The 23,239-nt window shown below is 44.9% G+C and overlaps 1 protein-coding gene and 1 long non-coding RNA gene across 5 annotated transcripts in view; one reads left to right on the top strand and one right to left on the bottom strand.

Moving 5' to 3' along the window:
- The window catches only part of LOC114010579 (uncharacterized), a 258,400-nt gene that overhangs the window by 85,309 nt on the left and 149,852 nt on the right, over positions 1-23,239 (bottom strand). The gene's annotated exons all lie outside the window — the stretch shown is intronic.
- On the top strand, positions 14,589-20,488 carry BOD1 (biorientation of chromosomes in cell division 1). 3 transcript variants are annotated; one of them, XR_008748363.1, is made up of 5 exons: positions 14,594-14,898; positions 16,216-16,340; positions 18,190-18,390; positions 18,495-18,595; positions 19,604-19,727. XR_008748363.1 is itself a non-coding variant. In XM_055811754.1 (4 exons), exons 1-3 carry the CDS (start codon positions 14,668-14,670, stop codon positions 18,386-18,388), a joined length of 555 nt encoding a protein of 184 aa, XP_055667729.1. In that variant the 5' UTR covers positions 14,596-14,667; the 3' UTR covers positions 18,389-18,390; positions 19,604-19,742. The 3 variants fall into 3 exon arrangements, 2 of the variants coding, with proteins under 2 accessions (XP_055667730.1, XP_055667729.1); XM_055811754.1 differs by lacking the exon at positions 18,495-18,595 and having other exon boundaries at positions 14,596-14,898; positions 19,604-19,742; XM_055811755.1 differs by lacking the exons at positions 18,190-18,390; positions 18,495-18,595 and having other exon boundaries at positions 14,589-14,898; positions 19,604-20,488.

The raw sequence follows: 23,239 nt of genomic DNA, 5'->3' as shown, positions 1-23,239 counted from the left end.
TCCCACCTAGGCACAAACTGTAAATCCTGCAGATGGGGTTCTGCCTCTTCTCCCCTCACACTGCATGCAATCCATCACCAAACCCTGCTCCTTTGACTCACTAAAGTTACTTTCCTAAGATGATAGATTTGCCTCTAAGTAAATGCCATTGAGAAAGTTTCAGCCTTAGGAGCAGGATTTTGAGAGCACTGTGCTCAGATGAGCAATCTGTACTGAATCCTAACTAGAACATCTCATGGGCACATTCATGGTAATTATTGTATAAGAAGTATTTAATATGAGATTAGGTTCCTGTATCCTTTGTACTCCACAGACAAAGTACAAGGCAAGGCAAGGAAAGAGAGGAGCTTTATAATTGTCTCATGTCCACACACGACTACTACTGCTGCTCAGTTCTTAAATAGCACAACACAAACCCCAAGTCAGAATTCCCTGGATACCCAATTCTTCCATTAACCTCTCTATGCAAGGAATGCAGGATTGGAAACCATCACGCAGGGCCAAGCCAGTATCCTTCCCATGCTCGCTCCTTACTGGGAACCCCTTGAAAGGCTCAAACTGAAATCTGTAACTGTAGTGAAGCAGATAACTGTTGCTTGTGAGAACTAAGCTGCACAGACTGCTTTGTTTTTATAGGGTTGCTAGGGAGCACTGGTTACTATTATTGATTTTCTTTTTAAGGCCTCTGAACTACTTATCAAAACAAGTTATTCCACGCACACCAGAAGTAATGAAGCCTGGTTTCCTACAGCTTTGTGTCCTTTGTCCCTGAACCTTTTTTCCCAGAGTAATGTCCCTTCCCTCTCCCCAAAGCTGGGATCTCCCTCCCACATGTCCCTTCTGCCTGGCAGAGCAAGAGGGAGCAGACGTGATAGCTGGGTCGCAACCAGCAACTTGGTTTTTGGCTGTTAGGAGCTACAAACAGTGGCTGGTTGCTAAATTCTGCCTATTTTGCTCTCGCTGGGGGACTCATTTTGGACTTTCACTACTATCCAGTCATCAGTTTTCATAAAATTTGTAGGAACTTCATTCTCTTTGTGATTTGATGACTCTAGCTGAAACCTGGCCAAAAGCATTTTCTGAGGGGAAAAAGGAGCAGCGGATAGGCAGGCAGTCAAGCTGCACAATCTGGAAATCAGGCTGAAAGCACATACAGTAAGGAACTACCTAGATTTTGCAACCAGATACATGGGGCTGGGGAGGGGGGGGGAGGGGGGGGGAACATCTCATTAAGTCCCAGATACTCAGTATCATATTTGTAGCTGTATCTGATTCTTCTGACACAGACAATTGAATGAACAAACCTAGGACCTGGCAAGTGTGACTGTCAGAACACTGATACGATGAATATTCACAAATCAGGATGTTGATATTTAAATGAAACAGATACCATTAAAATGCCAGGGTCCAGAGTGCAAAAGCAAACAGAAAAGGTCTAAGAAAGCCAGGCCCTGGAGCTGGCCACTTGTTAGTGGCAGCTTTGCAGCTCTTCTGCAAGACAGGAGAGTTAAGCAGCCTTCACTTTCTCAAGCTTTGCTTTCAAAAGGACCTTTTCAGGAAAATTTCTCATGGTTGCTAACAAATATTCAGCTGCACCAGCACTAGCAACACAGGGAGAGCGTAGGCGTGACACACCTGTGAATATACTGCAATCGTGTGTGCGTGTGCGTGCACGCACGTGTGTGCTAACAAGTACTTTTGAGCAAAGGATAGCACGTGTGGGTGCACAGACACAGGCAACAAGGCCAGTGCACCTGATCTACTCATCTGGGCACCTTTGCTACAGAGCACATGATTAAATGTGGAAACAAGCATATTCAGGAAAAAGCTGGCCTATGCAAACACACATCACAGAGTCACAGAGTGGTTCAGGTTGGCAGAGACCTCTGGAGCTCATCTGGTCCAAGCCCCTGCTCAGGCAGGGCCACCCACAGCTGGTTGCCCGAGACCATATCCTGACAGCTTTTCAGTATCTCCAAGGATGGAGAGTCTACACACTCTAGGCAACCTGCTCCAGTGCTCAGCCACCCCCACAGCAGAGAAGTGTTTCCTGATGTTCAGACAGACCCTCTTGTGTTTCAGTGTGTGCCCATTCTCTCTCGTCCTGCCACTGGGTACCACCAAAAAGAGCCTGGCTCTGTCTTCTTTCCACCCTCCTTTCAGGTATTTGTACACACTGATGAGATCCCCTCTGAGCCTTCTCCACAATGAACAGTCCCAGCTCTCAGCTTCTCCTCATAGGAGAGATGCCCCAGTCACTTAATCATCTTAGTGGCCCTTCCCTGGACTCTCTCCAGTAGCTTCACATCTTTCTTGCCCTGGGAAGCCCAGAACTGAACACAATACTCCAGACATGCTTATGAGCACAAATCCAGAGTGCCTTAATAATTGTCAAGGAAAACAGTACCAACAGCAGAGTGGCAGGCGTTTCATTTTGTCAATACCTTCCTCCTAAACCTGGAGACTTCCTTCTCATCGCCTTCCTGCTCTGATGTGACTCTAGGATGAACAGCCTCTGAAGAGGTGGAATTTGGTGCCAGCGAAAAGGAACAAAGACCTGGAAATGTACTGGCCTGTAGAGTGCGGCTGTGCACTATTCCCAGGTTCTCAGGACAGGGCTGACGAAAACAAGAACAAAGCAACAGCTATTAGATCAATTATTTCAAAGATGTCTTCAAACATTACTTATCATCAACAACTAGAAGAGTTTCATCTTGTGTGAACAGCTTACTCCCCAGAGTCCCAGCACATTCAACAAGATTATACTTCTATGGAAAAAGGCTTTTTATTGACTCTGTTCTCTCAAATAGTTGATAAGCTTTTACTGCCGTCCCACTTTCATCAGCCCAAGCCCCAGTTGTGCCCAAGGTCTGGTCTAGTTCCAGCCCATCTCATTATCTAAAGCACCAGAAGCAGGTGGTGTTTACTAGAAGAAACTGGATTTCTGCACAAAGAATACAAATCTGAAGGCCACACTGGGAAATATAACTTATTCATAACAAATACTATTCAGTCATATTTGATTATGCATCTCTTTGCTGTCTTATTCCTATCCCATTTCTTTTTGCCTCTTCTTTCCCATTCCTTCTCTCCTTCCTCTCTAAAGCTACTCTGTTCCTAAAGGACAGAGCCAGCATCCACCAAAATCAGGGAGGAAACTTGCACAGACCTCAGCGGTCTTTGAAACCTTTCAAACCTTCTGATCTCTCCCCAGGCAGCAAATCACCCCAGTTAGTTTCACTGTGACCAGGTACGGGGAGAGCACTAAACCAGTGAACAAAATGAAGGGCATGAGAGATGATCTAGGCCAGTTTCTCTGATCCAGTTCAGACTTTTTTTTTTCCCAGGGCTAAAAAGTGAGGACTGTGCTACACCCAGATGGATTCAGGGAGGTTTCAGAAAACCACAGATGAGATACCTTTGAAGGCTGAGATTGTTCTTTTCAATCGGCTTGATGGAGAGGGTGGACTTATTCTGACTGTAACTTTTTTTAGTGTACAAAAAGAAGTGCTAAAAAAAAAAAAAAAAAAAAAAAAAAAAGACAGTGAAAGGAACAGTAGTAGACACTCACACCAGGGTCACTGGAATCCTGAGCTCCACCATGACACCCCCAGTCCATCACAGTACCCAAAAGATGCAATTTCCAGCCTAGACCAGACTACCAGAAGCTTTGTCACGTGTCTAGCTGATTTCTACGAACACCTGGAACGTGAAGTTCAGATTCAACATGTTTTGTATGCTTTTTCATTCTCTGCCTTGTTTTCTTTTAATGCCTTTTGCTCACTTGTACAGCTCTGCTCTTCCCCTCTGTATCCCTTTCCATTCCTCATGGGAGGGGTAAGGCTGCATCCCACCAAACTGCACAGACCTTGGAGAATTTGCAGTGCCTGAAGATGGCAGAAGTTACTGGAAACATTTAGCTATGTATGTTGAGGTACCACACCTCAACAATGGCACTTTTCTCCCTGCTGCTGTGAGCCTGGTTGGCCAACATAGGGACCTTCGTCCTCTGCAGCCCCTTTAGAGGAAGCTCCTGGTTTCAGAGTTTGCATAGCAGCTCCCCTGCAGCCCTCCCTACTTCAGCTATACTTGCCAAAGCAGACTCCCTAGAGCACGCCAGCACACGCCCCAGCCTCTCTAAGCACAGCTAAGACTAAAACCCTCAACTTAACCCCAGTTCTGCTTTGCAGTTGCTGCTAGGATTTGCCAAGCTTTCCATTCAGTCATGCTCAGCTCAGAATTAGGCTCCATGCTAAGCACTGTGGGAAGCTGCAATGGAACAAAATGGACTACAAGGTTGTCGGACTTATTTTTCACTCCTTACATTAACTAATTAGCTTTCTTCCTCATTACAGTCCCTTCAAGCATATCAATTACCCAGCTCTGATGGCAAGGGTGGCACAATAGCCCTCAGTGCAATCAGATGAGTTGGAATTCAGCGCAGCAGACCAACAGGGTGGAGGATTGGGTTACCCGTGTGTCAGCAAGAGGGCATTATTCTCCTGACCCCCCCTTTTGCAACAAGAGCTGAATGGTGGTTAGGAGAGGGGAGAGGAAATACCAGGAAAATAGCACAATAAGCATCTTCCTAGGAGCTGCAAGGGGAAACCAGTGCTGTGACAAAAGCCCAGAGAAATATTTAAGTGTTGGTCTAAAATTAGGACAACCTAAAACTTGGCCTCGGTCTTCTTTTGTTTCTGTCTAAGGGGAGCAGCCTTGCAATGTCTGTCATGGTTAAAACAATTCTCTCGCTTCCCTCTAGGAAAATGGAGAGAATAGTGAAGACCAGGGATCCATCTTAGCAGTGCCTCTGCTCTCAGAAGCTCGTGGTCCAGCACTCACCCACAACAAACATGCTTAGCCCAGCAGCTCAAGCGCAGATTTCCATAGGTCAATTCTGCATCAGCCTTAGGTTTTCCAAGCCAATTTGTCCATCATTTGTTACAGTAATATCATATCTGTGAATTGCTGCTATTAACTGGGTTCTTTGCATTGTCTTGCACCTGAGCTGTACGTTCCCCATCTGCCAGAGACTATTACAGCCATGCTTACCTCAAATGCAAATGATTTCTTGAGCACCAACAAAAAAAGGTAACGGCACTGACATTGTATCTGTTAATCTTAAACCACTACATTCAGTTGGTTACATGGATGAAGATGCATTGCTGGGTGCAGCTGAATACTTAAAAGCACTGAGACAATAAGAATGCATTAAACTTTTATCTCCAGTGCTACAGCTACAATAAGCAATCAAAGAAATTGCCACTCTCCCAGGGCTCTGGATTGCCTAAAGGGAACTAACTTTTGTCTCTGTGTGTATGTGTATGAAGAAAGATGGATAAAAGGATCTCAAATACCAGCTGCAGTGTGTTTGGCTACTTCGCGTTAGTCAAATGATGAGCACTGAGCATTGAACAAAGCTCAGAAGAAAGCAATTTTATGCATTCTTATATAGGGAGGAAGAAATAAGATATTTTTCAATGCATGGATTTCATGATCAAGCCCAGCTTTTGCTTCCCCTGCCCCCCCCAACCATAAAATTTATAGGAGACAATTACCAACCTGATATTCCTTGCAGAGTCATGTTGTGAAAAAAAACACCTTTACACAACTCTTTCTTTCCCTCAATACAACATGTGGGGGGCCTGTATGTCACTACACAGCAGGGCTAACTCACCTTTCCATGAGGAGTAGCAGGACTACCAAATCATATTATAGTTTCTAAAACAAATGAATTTAAAAGCTCTCATTATGCATTAATTATAGGATTCCTTATGCTTTTGAGAAAATAAAACACTTCAATCTGAGAAAATGCTCAGTTTTATAATGTCAGAATGCTTTGTTTTCCTTTTTTGACTCAGAACCATGGCTGTTTCAGAAAAGGAGGTGCTTGGCATGTTCTAACCTTTTAATGTGAAGGGAAACTGTTTTTAAAAAGACCAAAAAGCTGATAGAGATAATTCCAAAACAAATCTTTGCTTTTCAAATGTTGTCTTCTTGTTTATTTTCCCACATTCCTTCAATGGGCAAAAATCTGTAGTTAGAAATCATAGTATTTAAATAACTTTCTGTTTTTAATCCACTTTGTTTCTTGGGTTCACATTTCTCTGTGTATGTTTTCTCTACACTGCAGATAAAACTGTGTGAGTATCAACGAGGCATTTGCTACAAGAACTAGAACACCATTTTCTCAATTTGATTAATACAGCTCTAGGAAAAAATTCCCTCATCACCCCATGTGCACAATTGTCTCACTTACAATAGCGCCTTTCATCAAAGAATCTGCAAGAGCTTTACCAAGGAGCAGTGTTCTGTGTACTTTACAGTATATTCAAAATAACCTTTTCTAGAAGCCCTTGATGTGAAATACCTTCTTTTTATTTTGTTGCTTGTTTTGTTTTGTTTTAATATCCTGTATGAACCATTTTTATTTCAGGCTTTAAAAGTGGGAAGTTACTGCCAGTTACAGACTTAAAGATGGATTGGGGCGGGGGGGGGGAGGCTTTAGACAATTTTAAAACTAACCCCAAAGCGTATCACCTGGGCAGCGAGACACTGATGTGCCTAAAAAGCAAACATGTTGGAAAGCGTTTCCTCTGCGAGCTGCCTTAGGCACCACAGTGAGTAAATACAGGAGCGCGGATGGCCTCTCAAATCCCAGATGAGTGCACAGCCAAGTGTGTCAGATCCCGGCCATGGCCGTGCTCTCCAGACACGATGTTTAGGGCATCACAGCCAACCAACTTTCACGTCAGGTGGAGTTGTTAATACAAAGAATGAGCATTTTGCAGCCAAAAGCTCCACAGAGCAGACGGGTTTTAGTTTAGAGCTTTAAGCATTTCTAACTCTGTCTGTATCTCCCTCAGTTTGGGATTTCCGTAGCAACTTGGGCTATTACACACACCTTTTCTTTGCATTCTTTCATTGTTTTCCAGTTCCAGAAAGATATCAAACTAATGTCCTCTCACCCCATCCCCAAAATATCCAGGGGATATTTTAAAATTAGAGGCAGAAACAGCCATGTGAAAAAGGAGTGCCTCTTCTTCTCATAATGGGAAGGGATGAGGAGGGTAGGACACACAAGCCTAAAATGAAAGCCTCAGGAAGGAGATTTTATGAAGAAATGTGGTTTTGCTCCTTGAGAATAAGCAGCATCTTCCTGAGACGCATCATTTTGATTCACCGTTTCATGTGTAAATAATTTACTAGGCTAAAAGGTCAAGAGCTGCAGGTCCTTAGAGAAGAGAAGAAAACTACAAGCTGTAAATAAGGGACAAGTAACTTATGTGGAGCTCAAAACGTGTTATGAGGCTATGCATAGATACACATATGCACATATTCACAAAGAAATAGGCTAAAGCAGAGCTCCAGAACCAGCATACAGAGGCAGAAATAACCTCTACTCCATATTTGCTCCCCCTTGAACTTGAATTGAGAGCAGGAAGTACAGCGAATATGATCTTTTGGGATAGAAATTACACTTTTAAATTAGATCCATGATGCCCAGATGTACTGCTGATGGATGCATGAAACAGAGGGGCAAAAGAAATTAATTTTCAGCCTACTTGTTTTCATCTTTTCCTCCTCTAATGTCAGGGTAATTGCTCCTCTACTCCTGGATGTGACAGAGTCTAGTCCTTGCCTCTCTCCAGAAGGTAAGTGAACAGCTGGTTTCCTTTCTGACACCAGTGTATTTCCAATCAGCTGTCAGGCAGCATTAGGTCCCTAAATGCTCACAGCATGTCACGCTTTCCTCCCACTCAGAAACTCTAAATATGGGGCTTCGTTCCCCAGTTTGAGGTAGGATAGGACAAGGAGAAGAAAAGGGTCAAAACCTGTTCAGGTTCAAAACTACAGAGAATTTCAGGGAAGACCACCTGGAAAGACAATGCAGTAGAAACAAGCAAGGAACCACTATCATAGTACGTTATCCTGACACAGATATTAACATGGAAAGATCAGAAATAAGCAGCACTTTATCCCACACACATCACTCCTTATAGTGTTTTTTATAGCAGTACTGCCCTCAAAAGTAAAATCTGCAGTATGGAAAGTGAGATACCTCTTAGGCTCAGGCAAGAAAGGTAAATACTGCACTTTGAGAAACATGATTTTGTCCAGCAGTTTGCACAGACAGCCTAGGATTTTTGTTTTTCCTCCCACCTCTGACATCTGTGATTGCAGAGCAATCACAAGCAATTCATTTTACCACCAAAAAGCCTATATTTCCCGGCATAATGGGGCAGTTACTGAATTCATCAGCTTAATAGGCATTTTTAATAAACATTTAAAAAACATGTGAAAACCTCAAATGAAAGCCAATTATTCCTATGTGTTATATTACACAGATAAACTACAAGGGTTTTTTTGATGATCTAGTATGGAAAATTACCCCCTTCTGCATATATGGCAATAATATTTATATTATTTTTCCCACATGCTTTCAGTCTTTCATAATAATGGAAACAATGATATAAGAATGAACAACTGACATTTCTGTTTGAGGACACAGCATGAATCTCCTCTAAAAAGCTCTGCAGCAGCTCTACTTTACAAATATCTTTTCCTTAGATACTTAAAGATACAGTACTTTGAGTTCCAAGTTGTTTCAACTACAAGACAGAAACCACCGAAAAGATATAGCATAAAACACCATTCTGGAGATGGGCATATTGTATACAAATTCTGTCTACCAAAGTCTCTATATACCTGCTGTTACAACACCTAGATACCTCTAAAGGTATATTATGCATATGCACGCATGTACACACACATATATATACACACATATAAAATAAACCATTATAAAAACTGCAATGTAGTGTTTTGTGCCAATAATATTTATAATGCTAGAGGGCCCAGTCTTGCAAGCAATACATAAAAACCAAACCTCAGGAGTAAATCTATTGCATTGGAATTGTTACCATTAGCACATTTGCAGGACTGGGGCCTTAGTCTGAGTTGAGGCCGAATCAGAAAGTGTGTCATAGATACAGCATATGTGCCATGGATAATATGTTGCCCAGCATGAATGGCAAACATGCAGGGAATACACGTTTTCTTCCAGGGCTCTGGATCCTCTGAAAGGTTGGCAGGCTGCGTGCATGGTGCACATTCTTCAGGAGAGAATTACGGGCTGGCAAACTTTCCTCCAACTTCTCAACTCTTTCAATCATTTGCCACCTGTGTAGCCAAGCTGTTCATTCTGTAAATCTACAGGATCTAAAAACTCTGGCACTTCCTCTGGCTGCCAAAGAAAGCTCACTGCAGCGCTGACCCCGATCCATCCAAACACACGGCGAACACTGCATTAACTAGTTCAAAGTTTGATGCAAAGATGAAACAGTGAGCTTACAACTGGTGACACCAAATGGACCAAACTCTCACACACCCTTTTGCTCTACTTCAGAGGTTTCTGCACTGCCCTGTAGTTACCACAACAGAGCAGAGGACTAGGGCTGTATTCCTGAACACAGCTCTATCTAAACACGTGAAAAGAACAGTATCTGAGCTTCTGCAAAATGATACAACCCTACAAAAAGTAGGCACACTTGGCCCAAAGCCAGCGGGCATTGCTTGTATGCTCCTAAAGGAGAAGAGCAAATTTAGCCTCATTGACACCACTACTGGATTCACCTTGGTTTATAGTCAGCTCATACTAAATCCCACATTATAGTTCTCATGCACAGACGTATCAGGGCAATATCTAGGTTGCAAACACACCAGGGAAAAAGCTCACCTGCTAATAACAGCAAACCAGATTTGGGTCTGTACTGCTGGAGGTCCCAGTGCAGGGAGAAAGGGAGGCAGCTTCTATAGCTCCTACCCCACAGCAGCTGTTTTTTGCATTGCACAAGCTACGGCTGCCTTAATACCCACTCTAGCTTCAGCAGCATTTTACAGGGACACAGAACCGCTGGAGCAAAGCGTGCCCCATTCAGAGTCTTCTCCATCTCCTGTAACCCCATTTCAAACCCAGAAAGCCTTTCCTTCAGAGGAAACAGGAGGTGGTGGTGATGAAACCTTTCCATGGCAAAAATGCATAATTTGTCAGATGCCCATTTTGAGCATGCTAGGCTGGGGCAACAAAATTAAAAGTGCAACTCTGGTAAGGCCCTGAAATGGTTTACCTTTATTTTTGATAGCATGGCAAGGTTCCTAGGGGGGCTTCTCCTACGTGAATATTAGAAGATCAATCTTTAAAATTAATTTTAATCTTTTTTATTTATAAATTGGTTACATTTGGGGGGGGGGGGGGGGGGGGGCGGGAATTCCATTCAGTGAAGGGAATGCCTGTATACCTACTGAGCTTTGTCTAATCTCCTCTTGGCATTAACCTTGACTTTCTTTCACACTACTCTGATTCCCCATTTCAGAAGAGGAGATCTGTCTCTCTTTCTCTGCCTGAAACCCTTCCCCAGCACTGAGCTCTGCAGAACGGGGACAAAAGGACACCTTGGAGCACTGAAAGTTCAAATCTCCATTCATTTTCTTTAGATGGACACAGGAGCATCCTAGGCAACCCCTGCTCCCAGACACCAATCCCAAATTACCGAAACAGCTTGTAATTTACTATTACAGTTTTAACATTTGATTTTTCTCCAAACACATTGAGGTGCTTACCCAAAATACACAAGCAATGGAAAATCATAGTCCCTCTTCAATGCTCTGTGGCCTAGTCTATCAAGAAACCCAGCACTGTTCCTAGAACACTGCAATTTTTCAGTTAAAATGGCCAGAGTTCAATCATTTAATTGCTAGCAACCTGAATGTGTGTGTGTGAGACAGGCAGTAGGAGTGCGTGAATATGTAGGTTCACCCTTCACCTCTGCAATGGTCCCCACGGTAAATCCATCTGCATTTCAGCACACAGAGTGCCTGGCCACAGCCACCTATTGCAGTTTTCTCTGCCTAATCATTGGCGAGGGCAAAGCTGTTAGAAACAAGACTCAGTAACTTGCTTCTAATTTTGTGGCCAGAGGTTGTCAGAACAAGGAAGAGAAAACTGCCAACTATGTCTCTTCTGTATAGCCTGTGGTTTTTAACAATACAGGAGCTGGAGGTAGAAAAATGAACCCTCCCCTCTTCGCAGCCACAGTGACTGCCCCCACCCCAAATCCTCACAATCAGGGTCTTGTATCTCAAATTGTTCTGTAGGAAAAAGCTACACACACTGTCTAGGGCAGAAATCTTGTCATATGTGCTAAGGCAAACAACACTGCATGAAACAGGGTTTGTAACATACTCTGGCATGTTGGCTTTTTCTGCCTCTCCAGCAGATGACCTGATCCCAAGCACTGGAGATGGGCAGATTATACCATGCCTGGGATCAGGCAAAAGCACAAGCAAAGGTAGAAAACGCTGATCTTCACTTCCAAGGAAGGGCACAAACTCACATCTCCACAGAGGGATAACACAGAATACAGGATAGACCCCTCCAACAGTAATTGCATTCTACAGACTTAATGAAAACTAGAAGCTGGATGGACAGGGACCCAAATGAGTGTCATCACTGAGGAAAATGCAGGCAGAACTCCACTGCTCTCTATTCTGCACAGCGAGCACCAGGCTGCCAGCTACGCTATCCGTTGCAAGACAGAAAGATCATACAGAAGTGCACAAGGGTGTTGTGATAGCTTACAGGAGCAGATAAGTTGATAGTTTAAAGGAGCAGAAAGGACTCGAGCACCCATGAAACCAGACTTCATTCACACCATTTGGTTTTGTTGGCCAATTGCAACGTCCGTGAACTCTTTGTAGGCAGCTGTAGCAGAGAGTAACTTTTTCCCTGTGATATCAGAATTTCCATGGAAAGAAGTGCTGGTTTACAGCTTCTGTGATAGCAGCAACAGGAGGGGGAGTGGAGAATGGGATTGAGAAAGGAGGAAACCTGAAAGGCAGTGGTGGAAAACGCTGACAAAAAAAAAGGACTGACCTCTGGCTTTGATTATCTGTGATAGAAAGTGTGACTCTGGAAGGATGGTCCTTTACAAATTGAAATTACAATTTAGTATCCTCATCTCCCTGGTCAACCAAAGGAATGGGTTTCAGGGGGACTGTAATATAGGAAAATACAACTAAAAATCATTACTTTGATTGTGATTTTGATCTAAATAACTTTCTAAGCAATTATCCTCATTATTGCTGCTAACTACTGGGTTTATCCCTTCCCCGACGCCCTGAAACATCAATTGTAGGTCCCAGTGTGCCATCCTGAGAAACAGATCACTGCATCCACCTACAGATAAAGGAAGAGGCCTAACACAGGCAAGCAGTGCTTCGCTCACATGGCAGGATCAGCACTGCTCTCCCATCTTAGCACCATCAACAAGGCAGTTCAGACAAGCTGCCATGGCTGGGGATAGTGACAGCATTTAGCTGAAGCAATACGCCACTCTGGATGCTGCAGCTGGGACATTCTGGGTAAGAGAGGTTTGCACTAAGGCTTTATGTCTCCTGCATCATGGATGCTCATAATCTCTTAAAGTAATTCGTTAACTGGGAATTATTTGGCTTGGGCAGTCCCCAGTAAATCCTGGGCTGGCTTCTTCTGAATGCAGTGTATTGCTGAGAGGCTGGTTTTGCCTTCGAGGTTGCTCGCTCCCAGGCCTTCAGCCCTGCAGAGGTAAGGAGCCCTTCCCAGGACAGCAGGAAAGTTGTGCAAAAAAATAACCACCTTTCCTTAGCTCCCTTCCTGCTGCTGCCTACGCGGCTGCGATTTACGCGGAAGGGGAGGGAGACCATCCCTCCAGCTTCTGCTGCTTGTTCCCTAATGAGGCTAATCGACTAATTACGCCCCTGCCTGACGGGGGTGGCGGCGGCGGAGGGGCCGGGATGCGGCGGCCCCGGGACCGCGGCCACCGCAGGCTGCCGGCTGCCCCCTGCCGGGGCCGCCGCTCCCCACCGGGGAAACCGGCCGGGGTGGCCCCTGCCAGCAGCCACCTGCCTCAGTCCCCGCCGGGGTCCCCAGCCCGCGGGAGGTGGCAGGGCCGTGTCCCCTAAGCCGTACAGAAGGAGGAGGTGCAGGCTGATGGGAGATTTTTCTCTTCTAAAAAGCGTTGATGCGCGGGTTAAAGAAGCCTCCGGAGTCTCCCGTAGATGCTGCCGTAGCCCTGCGTCAGCACAGGGCTTGAATGAACAAGTAACACATCCCAACGGACCTCGCTGGGGAGAACGTTACAACAGTTAGACTAATGCATTCCTGTACAGGGCCATCTTCACGAGAAAGGCCAGTGCCGGCACGAGCACGATGCCAGCAAACTCATGCTGCTGTGAGCTGGGCACAAGTGGCGGGGAGAAAGGCCTGCTGGCAGCTGTCAGGCAGGAATGCAATTCCATGGATACTTCTGAGTGCCTGGATGAGTCATGGCGGTTTTATACCCAACTTCAAGATAGCCAACACCAACTAGTGACAGTGAGAAGGTGGCCGGCTGGGGGAAAGCTTTTCTGCTTCAGGAGACCAAACAGTTACACGAGATGCTCTTCTCAGTGTGCAGCTTGGGCTCTGTACACACTACCATTTTTCCCTCTTCTCTCCTCAAAGTTGCCAGATGGAAAGGGACAGCTTACACTGCATCTCAGAGCTGCTGAATTTTAATCAGGTAGAGGAGGACAATGTGTTGCACGCAAAATATCGCCATCTTTTTGCTCATTCAGTAGTATACAAAAAGAAATACAAGGATACACCTGTGCAATGCATCTTTGCAGAGGATTAGATTATATTCACACACAGCTTGTCCTCCAGCATTAGGATGGGAATATCCTAATGAGTTCAAGTCTTCTTTGCAACATGACTAAGAAAGAAATAAAACTAACGCATAGAATTTGTACCCTGTAGCTTGCAGACAATGAAAGATACTGCTAGTCTAATAGATAGATAGTGATGTACACACAACAGAGGAAGCACCTTTAACAGAGGTCCCCTTGCTTACTCACTCTGCAGGGACCAGTATCGGGGTAGGCCTTTGGCACTGCCCTGCCTTTTGCTAGTGGTGTAATGAAAAAACTCAGGTCACAGTGGAAATCCAGGATGATCCTACGGTAATTGACTTCTTTCCTGAATTTACACAAGCACTATCCGCACTACACCACTGAAAAACACACCGAAGGCACAACCCGGCAGATATCCCCCGAGGACAGCAGTCCATCAAGCCGCAGGGGCCTGCGCAACGCTGAGGTAAACCTGGGGCCCTCAGGCACAGCAACTGTGTAGCAGAGGCCTGACCAGCCCTACCCTAGGTGGGCCTAGGGAGCAGAGCACTGCATGCTCAGCGCCCTGTGACCGGCCCGGCTGGCCTATAGCGGCCCCACCACAGAAGCTGCCCGCCGGAGTACGCCCCCCGCACACAGGCCGAGCTGGGGGGGGGGAAGGCCACACGAGCCTCACGGGCGAACTACAATTCCCAAGATGCATCGCAACAGCAGCGCGCCCGCCCGTGCGATGCCTTGCGGGGCCGCCGTCGCGATGCACTCTGGGATTTGTAGTTCTGACGAGCCCCCCGCCGCCCGCGGCCTATAACGCCGCTCCTGCGCAGCACTCGCTTCCCCATGATGCAGCGCGCCAGGGTTACGCAGAACGCAGCGCGCCGCCGGCGACGGTCGCGGTGTTGGGAACCGGGGGCGAGCGGGGCGCAGCCGCTGGCAGGCCCCGGGCGCAGGCCGTGGGCCATGTCCGAGAGCGGCGGCGCCGGCGGGGCCGCCCCGGGCGGGGGAGGCGGCGGAGCGGGCGGTGGAGCGGGCGCGGGAGGCGCGGCCTCCGGCTCCGGGCCCGGCGCCACCGACCCGGCCTCGCTGCCGCCCGGCGACGCGCAGCTCATCGCCATCATTGTGGAGCAGCTCAAGAGCCGCGGCCTGTTCGACGGCTTCCGCCGAGACTGCCTGGCCGACGTGGACACCAAGGTAGCGCCGCCGAGCCGGGCGGGTCGGCTTCCAGGGATCGCCGGCGGGGCGGCCAGTGTCTCCTCCGCGGGTCGGGGCTGTGGGCACCGTCTCTGGAATCCGGCTACCGTTGCCCGAAGGGGCACCCGCAGCCTTTCCCTTCCTCCCCCGATGCCTGCACACGGGTCCGGGGGCGGCGGGCCCGGGGGGCGCAGCTGCGGTGCTGCGCGCTCAGTCGCTGGGGTCTCAGCCAGCTGCTGCCATCGGCAGCTGTCAGGCAGGCCGCTCAAGAGGCGGGCCTCGCTTGAAATGATAGCGAATCCCTGCAGGAGAAAAAGCTCAGACTTCCATTTTCTAGCCCTGGCCTTACTAGGAAAACAGCCTCCCTTAAAACGCTGCTCCTCTTAAGCATAATTCCCCCATTTCCAACACAGACTTTTAACCTTTATTTGAAGCCATTTTCTTCCTCAGTCACAACATAAACTCCTGAGCATTTGTTGGCAATATTGAGGTTGGGTTGTTCGCAATTGCCCTGTCAGAATTAAACACTGGTGTTCTATTTTGCCAAACCTATACGCTTTCACCAAGAGTCCTGTTCTGGGACCTGCAGTCATCATTCTGGGCCACCCCAGGAGCTACTGCATTCTTGATGATGTTGGGTCATCTGCCCAGAGCAGCCATAGATCAGAGCAGCTTTGTCAGGATAGATAAACACTGCCCAGGACAGACGCTGCACCTCTGTTACCAGCCCTTTCATTCATCATTCCACACGCATATCAAATTCTGAAATCTAATGTTGCCAGCTTTTGCCCTTTCCTTGCACAGTACCAGGATTTGGATTGTCCTGTGTATTTATATGGGGGGGGGGGAGGGCGGGGTTAGTTTAAGTTTCCACTGATAAAACTTGCAGAATTCTTATCTTTTATTTGTTCCTGTGGTACTAACACAATTAAGTTCTTTGTTAGTGACAATATTACTCAGCCAGTTTTCGAGGAATTCTGTGATGGAGGGTTTCTTGGCAACCAGAACTCTGCTTAACTCCCGTCTACACAGGAAGTTTGTATTTCAGTCATAAGTAATACTACGAGCAGACAACAATTTAAAAATCAATCTATCCAGCTATTTAAATTATTATTATAGCACCCTGACCAACTGCTTTGCAATTACCAGTTGTGCTCTTAGGTAGAACAAGCTTACCTTTGTTCAGAAAGTGAAAAGATGGAGAATATGGACAACAGAACAGTAGTGTACGTGACAAAAGAGGTATTATGAAGGACTCTGGCAGGCGTTTTGATATCTTTTAGCTGCTTAACTGGATTTTATTATTTTTTTTTTTAGCCAGCCTATCAAAATTTGAGGCAGAAAGTAGACAACTTTGTATCAACCCATCTGGACAAACAGGAATGGAATCCAGCAATGAACAAAAACCAGTTACGAAATGGGCTAAGGCAGAGTGTGATTCAGTAAGTAAGCATTACCATTATTTTACAGAATGTTGCTATTTGATAAGTAATACATAACCACCTTATCACCCAAGTCAAGTAAGAATTTACAGAATTAAGTTTTTCACAGCATTTTCTATTATACTCTCCTGAGTTTCATTATAATAGTGGGTGCAGTCTTAACTCTCATTAAAATGCTTACGTTACTGCTTTGCCTGAATTGTATTTTCAGGAGTTAAGCAGCATAGTGAAGAAGTCATATTTGCTATCTAGCCAAGTTATTGCTGCAAATAGCCAACACTGTACCTGGTAGCAAAACTGTGCCTGATATACTGAGCTGAATGACCTTGATCTTTATCTTCAGGAAAGAGAAGCGCCTACATCACTTAAAGAAAAAAATCCCGAAGATGCCAAAGCTTGTTCAAGTAGACTCCGACCACTAGCAGGCAGTAATTACACTGGGCTAGCCTGATTTCATGCAGCAGAGGTAGCTTTTGTACAGCTATTTAAGGTACTACATTTCCAGCATGACAGGGAAACCAGCTTAAACTATGCTGCTTAGAGATTTAGGTTTAATATCTCATGCTGCTGACTCAGTGCAGGCTGAAGTATGAACCTTGGCTTGTTTGACTAAAAGTCACGGATAAAAGCTTTACAGTAAAAGTTGTAGGGAGAGGGAGAGCAGGGAACTTGAGAATGGCATTTAGGCTTATCAAGAAAGCTGTTAGAATGTCTTGCACACAGAAGAAACTGTATTTAAGATTACTTGAGAGAAGCTGTAAATCATTAGTATGTAACGTTAGTTTGTTTAATCTGTAATTAGAGAAGGGGGTGTCCACTGGAAGCACAGAATTTCCCATCTTTACTCAGAGTCCATGAGATGTGTTTGTCACTTAACACTTCTTATTTCATGTTACTCTACTGCTAAAATGAAGCAGACCAATATAAAAATGTTATATCAGAGTGCCTGTAATGAGAAGAATATAAAGTGCTCCCTTACAGTAGGCTATTAGTATAAAGAATAGACACGCAGTATTGAGGAGTTTGAAGAGTCCCTGTCACTCCTGTAGTTGCAAGACTGAGTGCTGAGGGTGTCCAGATGTGTAAGTCTTTTGTTACGTATACATATACACGTGCTGTTACCTGGAGGTGACATGATGTGCCATGACCCTGCACCCACTGGCTCACCAGCATTCAGGGCCTTATTAATCTTGTGGCTTCTTTTCCGAGCACCAGGCAACGTCTCCATTTCCTGTCCCCTGCTCCCTTGCAGACATGACTTAAGCCCGCTAGACAGCCTGTGCCCCACAATCCAGGAGTCTGACGCAGCCCCTGAAGTAATAAGTCACTTCAATTACTAGTGTTCAGTTCCAGAAACTTTGCTGTGTGCTACATGTGCTTGTTTTTATAATTAATACCCATCTGTCTAGACTAACAGTGAGTGACAGTAGTGTTATTAGGGGGCAAGCCTCTTCTCCCTCCAGTCAGCCAAAAAAAAGACTGTGCTCTCACCTGCCCTCCTCTTCAGAATAGCTTGTTTCCCTTGTTTATGCCAAAATGTGTTTGTTTGCTTTCATGTTGACCTCATTTCCACATAAGCCCTATTAAAGTGGCTCTTGTCCAACATGTCATTTAAGTACCTGGGAGACCAGATGTCAGTTGTTAATTCTGTAGGAAGAGGTGAGAGGGGGTGGGGGGGTGGGGAAATAGGTGACTGAAACAGCTCCCTGTTAAGGATCTACTGAGTGGGCTGCAGTTCTCACCATGTTAATGCTAATTGCAGTTGACAGGAGGGCTCTGGAGAATTACTGGAGGAGATTGGGGAGAAGTTTTTCAGAGGAGCTGAATGACTCCTTTGTCTTTGTTCAAGGTCAGGAATGCTGGAAGCTGGAGTGGACAGAATTATTTCTCAGGTGGTGGATCCAAAACTAAACCACATCTTCAGGCCCCAGATAGAGAGGGCGATTCATGAATTTTTGGCTGCACAAAAGAAAGAGGAAAGTGTGCCAGCTCCTCCTCCAGAGCCTGAGAATAAGGATCCTCCTGCTCCATCTCAGGATGCCTCCTAAAGGTCTTGTATCTCTGCACTTACTACTTATGGTTTTTATGTACCTCATCTCTGTAGTTTGTATAATGCAAGATAGAGGAGACATCGTATTCTTCCTGGCTTGACAGGGAGGACACTTTGATCATCCGCCTGTTGTCAATGTCAGACGGTCATCTGAGCTGCTTCCACTTAAGTGTCTGCTAAAAATACATTAGGACTGAAGACATAGGTATGATGTAAAACAGCTATCAAGGAACACTGTGGACTCTGCCAGGGCTAGTTTTGGATCAGGCCAAAAGGCCTTTTATTCTGGTAAAAGCATATCCAGCAGCGATTGACATGGAATTGGCTGGATAGCTTTCAGAACAGTGTCAAATGGATTAAAAATATATATCCTTTACTGAAATACAGCTGAAAGTAGAGTGGTGACAAGTTATTGTGCCTTAGCATTGAAAGTTTTAGATAGCTCTTCTTTAGAACATACATTGGAGTGTTGAATTGTTAGTGACTGAAATATTCGCTGCTGGAGTAAGTGTAATGTCTTTGGGAGTGAATAACTGTTCATTCCAAACTGTACTGGTTTAAATAGAGCAACCTATATCTTTCCAGCTCAAAGGACTGAGGGTGCCTTTGTTGCAAACAAGTTCATTCTGGCTTTTGTGATTAAAATAGCTCAGGGGGCCTCAAGGGGCTATAATTGCTACTCTGTCTTAACACAAATGACTATGCATCCATCTCTGCTAAGGCCTTGTATCTTAATGTTGATTTGAATATTGAGGTCTGTGTACACATTACTGAGGAACCACTATTTTGATGGAAAATTTCAATCTGCAGCTTTGCTGGGGAGCTTACAACCATACTGCATGAAAGGAAGTTAATTGTGAATTGTTCTATTTGCTAGGGCTTTCTGAAAGCAAAAATGTTCTTATCTACAGCTGATTTATTAAGGAGTAAGTAACCTACAATAGCTGTTCTTATGCTTGGAATGATGAGAGCAACTAGCATGATTTTTAACTTGGTAGAAGTTAAAGTGCGTGTAGTATCATCCTGAGTTATCTGTAACTTGCAGCCTTTAATGCCTTGATAGATCTTTGCATTTGTCTAGTTCAACTAGTTTAAAGTCCATCACAACCTGCAGCTAAGTGCAGCTGTTAATTAATATATTCTAATCTATTCTCTCTTCAAATGCACTTAATTGTGAAGGTACCCTCCTCTAAACTCTCTTTTTTTCTTGCAGTGAGTTCCTGATACTAAGCAGCTGCAGTTGCAAAATACATGTCCTGTTAGATTGGCAATGGATTACTTGTTCCGTTTGGTGCAGGACTGCTGTCTGCCAAAGATAAGATTGACCTTTATCAGACCTGTGGGAAGGCACTGAAATCAGTGAAATTCAGATGCACCTGGAGTTCTGCGGTTGGAGGGACAGCCAAAGTGTGAAGATATTTTTGCTGTGAACTGCAGTACAGAGAGCAGCATGTATTCTTGTTAGTCATGCCTTCAGGCAAGGGGGTGGGAAGACAAAGGGAGTTGGCTCTTGTCTGGAGGGAGTAGGGAGGTGGTTTGAGATGATACTAGGCTTGAGAGCAGGAAGAAAAGGATGTTTTGGGGGTGGGGTAGTCTCTTGGAGACCAAGTCAGAGCTGTCAGATTTTCTTTGATACAAGCCAGATGAGAGGAAGCATCATACACCTCTGCTGCATAATGCAGCACTGAGTAGTAGGTGCCAAGCCAGGTGTAACTCATTGCACTGCCTGCTTTAGGAAAGACATTTCCTGTTTAAAACTGGAAAGAACACTTCAGGATCAGTTATCTAGGTAATTTCTGTTGCATTGCAGGAAAAATGTTTACAGTTGGCTATGACTATAGCTGATTAAATTTTTATTTCCCAGGTAACTCTGGGAAGCAAAGGGCACCAGAGTAGGGGGATCAGTTTGAAACTTGTCTCTTTCAACTTGAAAGACTTTTCTTTCCTGTGAAATTTCTCAGGTGCCTAGTGGAAACTGTCCTATGCTTTCAGCTTGAATGCATGCAGTGTCCTCTGGATGACAGTCAAGTAGAGAAAGTGATCAAATATTCTGCCAGCAAATGTCTATACCTTTTGCAATAAAAGACTTCAAAAAGCATCTCTGACTCCTAGCTTTTTCATATTATTTTTTTCTTAAGGAAAAACTACTTTAAAGAAACCCAGGGGTCCTGATTGCTGGAACCCTAACAGAAGTGTGACGTTACACAGTTCATAGATTAATCTGGGTCTGATTGTTAGAATAAGTTATCATGAAATAAGATGGATGTTAGTATTCCTCTCCATATAAGGTCTCTTTCAAAAAGTCTAAACTATCAAAGAACTGAATTGACCTCACATCATTTATGAGCTATAAATCCTGACTTAAGTTCAGTCTGGTGCTAGTGATGGTGAAGACATGCTCGATCTTGTGAAAACAGTGTGCTTCTGGCAATTGGCTGGATCTGTTTCTTCCCCCGCCCCCCCCCCCCCCCCCCCTTTCTGAGAGCAGTCTTTTAAGAAGCTAATAACTGCTTATGTCATTGAATAACACTTAATAATGTTTGAATCCTTGCTATTCATGGGCTACATACCTCAACTATAGCCTTACCCGTAGACCTTGTATGTGAACAGATGCAATTCCAGCTATACTGTGCTTCCTTTTCAGACTAGCTAATTTTTAGGGAAGATTGATGCTGTGGTTTAATCTTGTAGCAAAGTTATTTTGCTTAGTACCTCCTCTCAGCACAGTTATGTGCAGAAAGGAAATGACAGAACATCTGGCATTTTAAACCCTTCACAAGAGAGCTCTATGAACTTCAGCGCTGCAGAAAATTTGCAGTGTGCACAGTGCTGTATAGTCCTGCTGATACATGATTCTTCCATCAGTATTTTTATCCCTTCTAAGAGTACTTCTCTCAGAACGGGGACTTAAACGCCTGTACTTTTTAGTGATAACTTATATTGACTGCAACCTTCCTGATACGGTTTGAAAAATCTGTATTTTAGGATAAACTGGTTGTGTGGTTTGACTCTCACTGTTATATAGTCTTGTGTTCCTGCTGTAGAACAGGACAACGGGTATGTGAGGAAAGGGCTTTCTCCTGCATGTTGATTTGGTGGTTAAAGACTGTTGTCTAAATCAATAGTAGGTATTTTCCCTTAGAGCCTTAAGGGCAGCTCTTGGCAGGAAAAGATCTGTCTTTTACCTCCAGGTAGGGTGTCTTGACCACTTTTTTGAAAATGAATCAGTTATAGGAGGGTATGGGGGTGTGGTGTGGAGCAGCGGGGATTCTAACTGCTTAGACAAATGCTGGATTACAGTAGGAGTAGTTAGGGATCAGAGACACCGGTTTTAAAAAGTAGCAAGTAGAGCTGGATTTACTGCAGTGAAGAGGGAACCTGAACCTATGTTTCCTACCTCTGACAAGTGCTTTAACAGATGAGTGAAGGAGAATAGATTCAGCCACTGTAGTTTTTAAAAGGTGTTTCCATCGTTCTGTCGGTGCTGTGTTAAACTGAACGCTAATGCTGTGCGTGTGTAGGGCTATTCCTTCAGCTGGTCTTGGCCTGTGCAGAGTGGGTGACTGCAATGACTGGGAACTTTCAGATCAGAACTGAGGCACCTAATGAGATTAGAGCTCAAACATTAAAGACTGATCCTAAATGGGGATTTGCTGCCTAAAGTCCTTTGTTTGGATCAGAGCCTTGGAAGTAACAAGCTTCGGAAGCATACCTTACATCTAATGGGACAGTGAGAAAAACCACCAAGCCCTTATCGTGATGAAGAAATGGTAGCTAGTGCCCTTTGATTATATACGTTTGCCCCTGGCAACTGACAAAACAGGATTCCAGTCTCAATAACTCAATGATATTACAGACATCTTCACACCAGAACAAGAGAACAGGTTTGTACCTACAGCAGAAGTGAAATCGTTCCCTTGTATAGTAGGATGTTGGACTAAAGTTAGCGTGTTAGTCAGTTTACGTCACTGTGCTGGGTATGTTAAATACAGTCCAGAGAGCTGGGTGAGGCGGACAGGTCCAAGACATTTGAGTAATTCAAGAAACAATTAGAATGCCTTTGTGGAGCTGCAGGGCTGTGTATTAGGGGATGAGCCTCAGTGGATCAAATGGACCTTCTCTTTGATCTCCGAGTCCTTCTCGCATTCAAGCTGACTGTTCCTATTTTCTGCCTGGACAGTCATTTAGTGCCTCGAATTTGCTTTCTCAGATGAATACATTCATCCTTTCAGTAAATTTGAAGATATTGCAGCACTTCTTCATCAGATACACTAACAATGTGAAGGAGCTTTAAGGATTTTCTGCCTCCTTGGTTTTGCTTGTCCTAGCCCTGTGCATTTGCTTCTGCCCAGTCACAAGAGACCAGCTGCAGTTTAAAGAAAACACGCAGGGAGTCTGAGTTGCATTCTTGGAAAGCCAGCCTTGCTACTCCATGGCTGCTCTGCCCTATGGAAATGCCGGAGTCCAAAGCCTGCAGGAGCCAGCCTAGCTCAGCAGGTAGGTACTAGATTAGGAACTAGGAGGTACAGGTTCTCTGCAGAGACTTGCTAGTCCACAGTCATGTCTGTGGCTAGTTGTTTTACCTGTTTGCTTGCCTATAATGTGAAAACTTTACTCTCTGACGTAAGTCCTGAAGTGGGGAGGGCGTCAGGTGCTATATGTAGGCCCAATGCTATGAAAACACAGAATGAAAAGAATGCACACGTCAGTATACATACACAGTGTTAAGTTGTGATATACTGTACAAGTTTTAAAGATTACATGTTGCTGAAGTCTCATGGAATAATCTTCAAACTCACATCTTGCTGGCCAGACTAGGAGTTCTAATTACAGCATTTAGTGTCAGATC

The sequence above is a fragment of the Falco peregrinus genome, chromosome 8 (genome assembly GCF_023634155.1).
Source record: "Falco peregrinus isolate bFalPer1 chromosome 8, bFalPer1.pri, whole genome shotgun sequence".
NCBI classification, from domain to species: Eukaryota; Metazoa; Chordata; class Aves; order Falconiformes; family Falconidae; genus Falco; species Falco peregrinus.
Note: the sequence above shows the minus strand (reverse complement) of the source record. Positions and strands in the feature narration are given on the sequence as shown.

What these genes read in the sequence shown, in the direction of transcription:
- BOD1 (XM_055811754.1), top strand. Translation starts at nt 14,668, where the DNA reads ATGTCCGAGAGCGGCGGCGCCGGCGGGGCCGCCCCGGGCGGGGGAGGC. An exon ending in TGGCCGACGTGGACACCAAG is followed by an intron (nt 14,899 to 16,215) that starts GTAGCGCCGCCG and finishes TTTTTTTTTTAG; the next exon opens with CCAGCCTATCAAAATTTGAG. An exon ending in CTAAGGCAGAGTGTGATTCA is followed by an intron (nt 16,341 to 18,189) that starts GTAAGTAAGCAT and finishes TCTTTGTTCAAG; the next exon opens with GTCAGGAATGCTGGAAGCTG.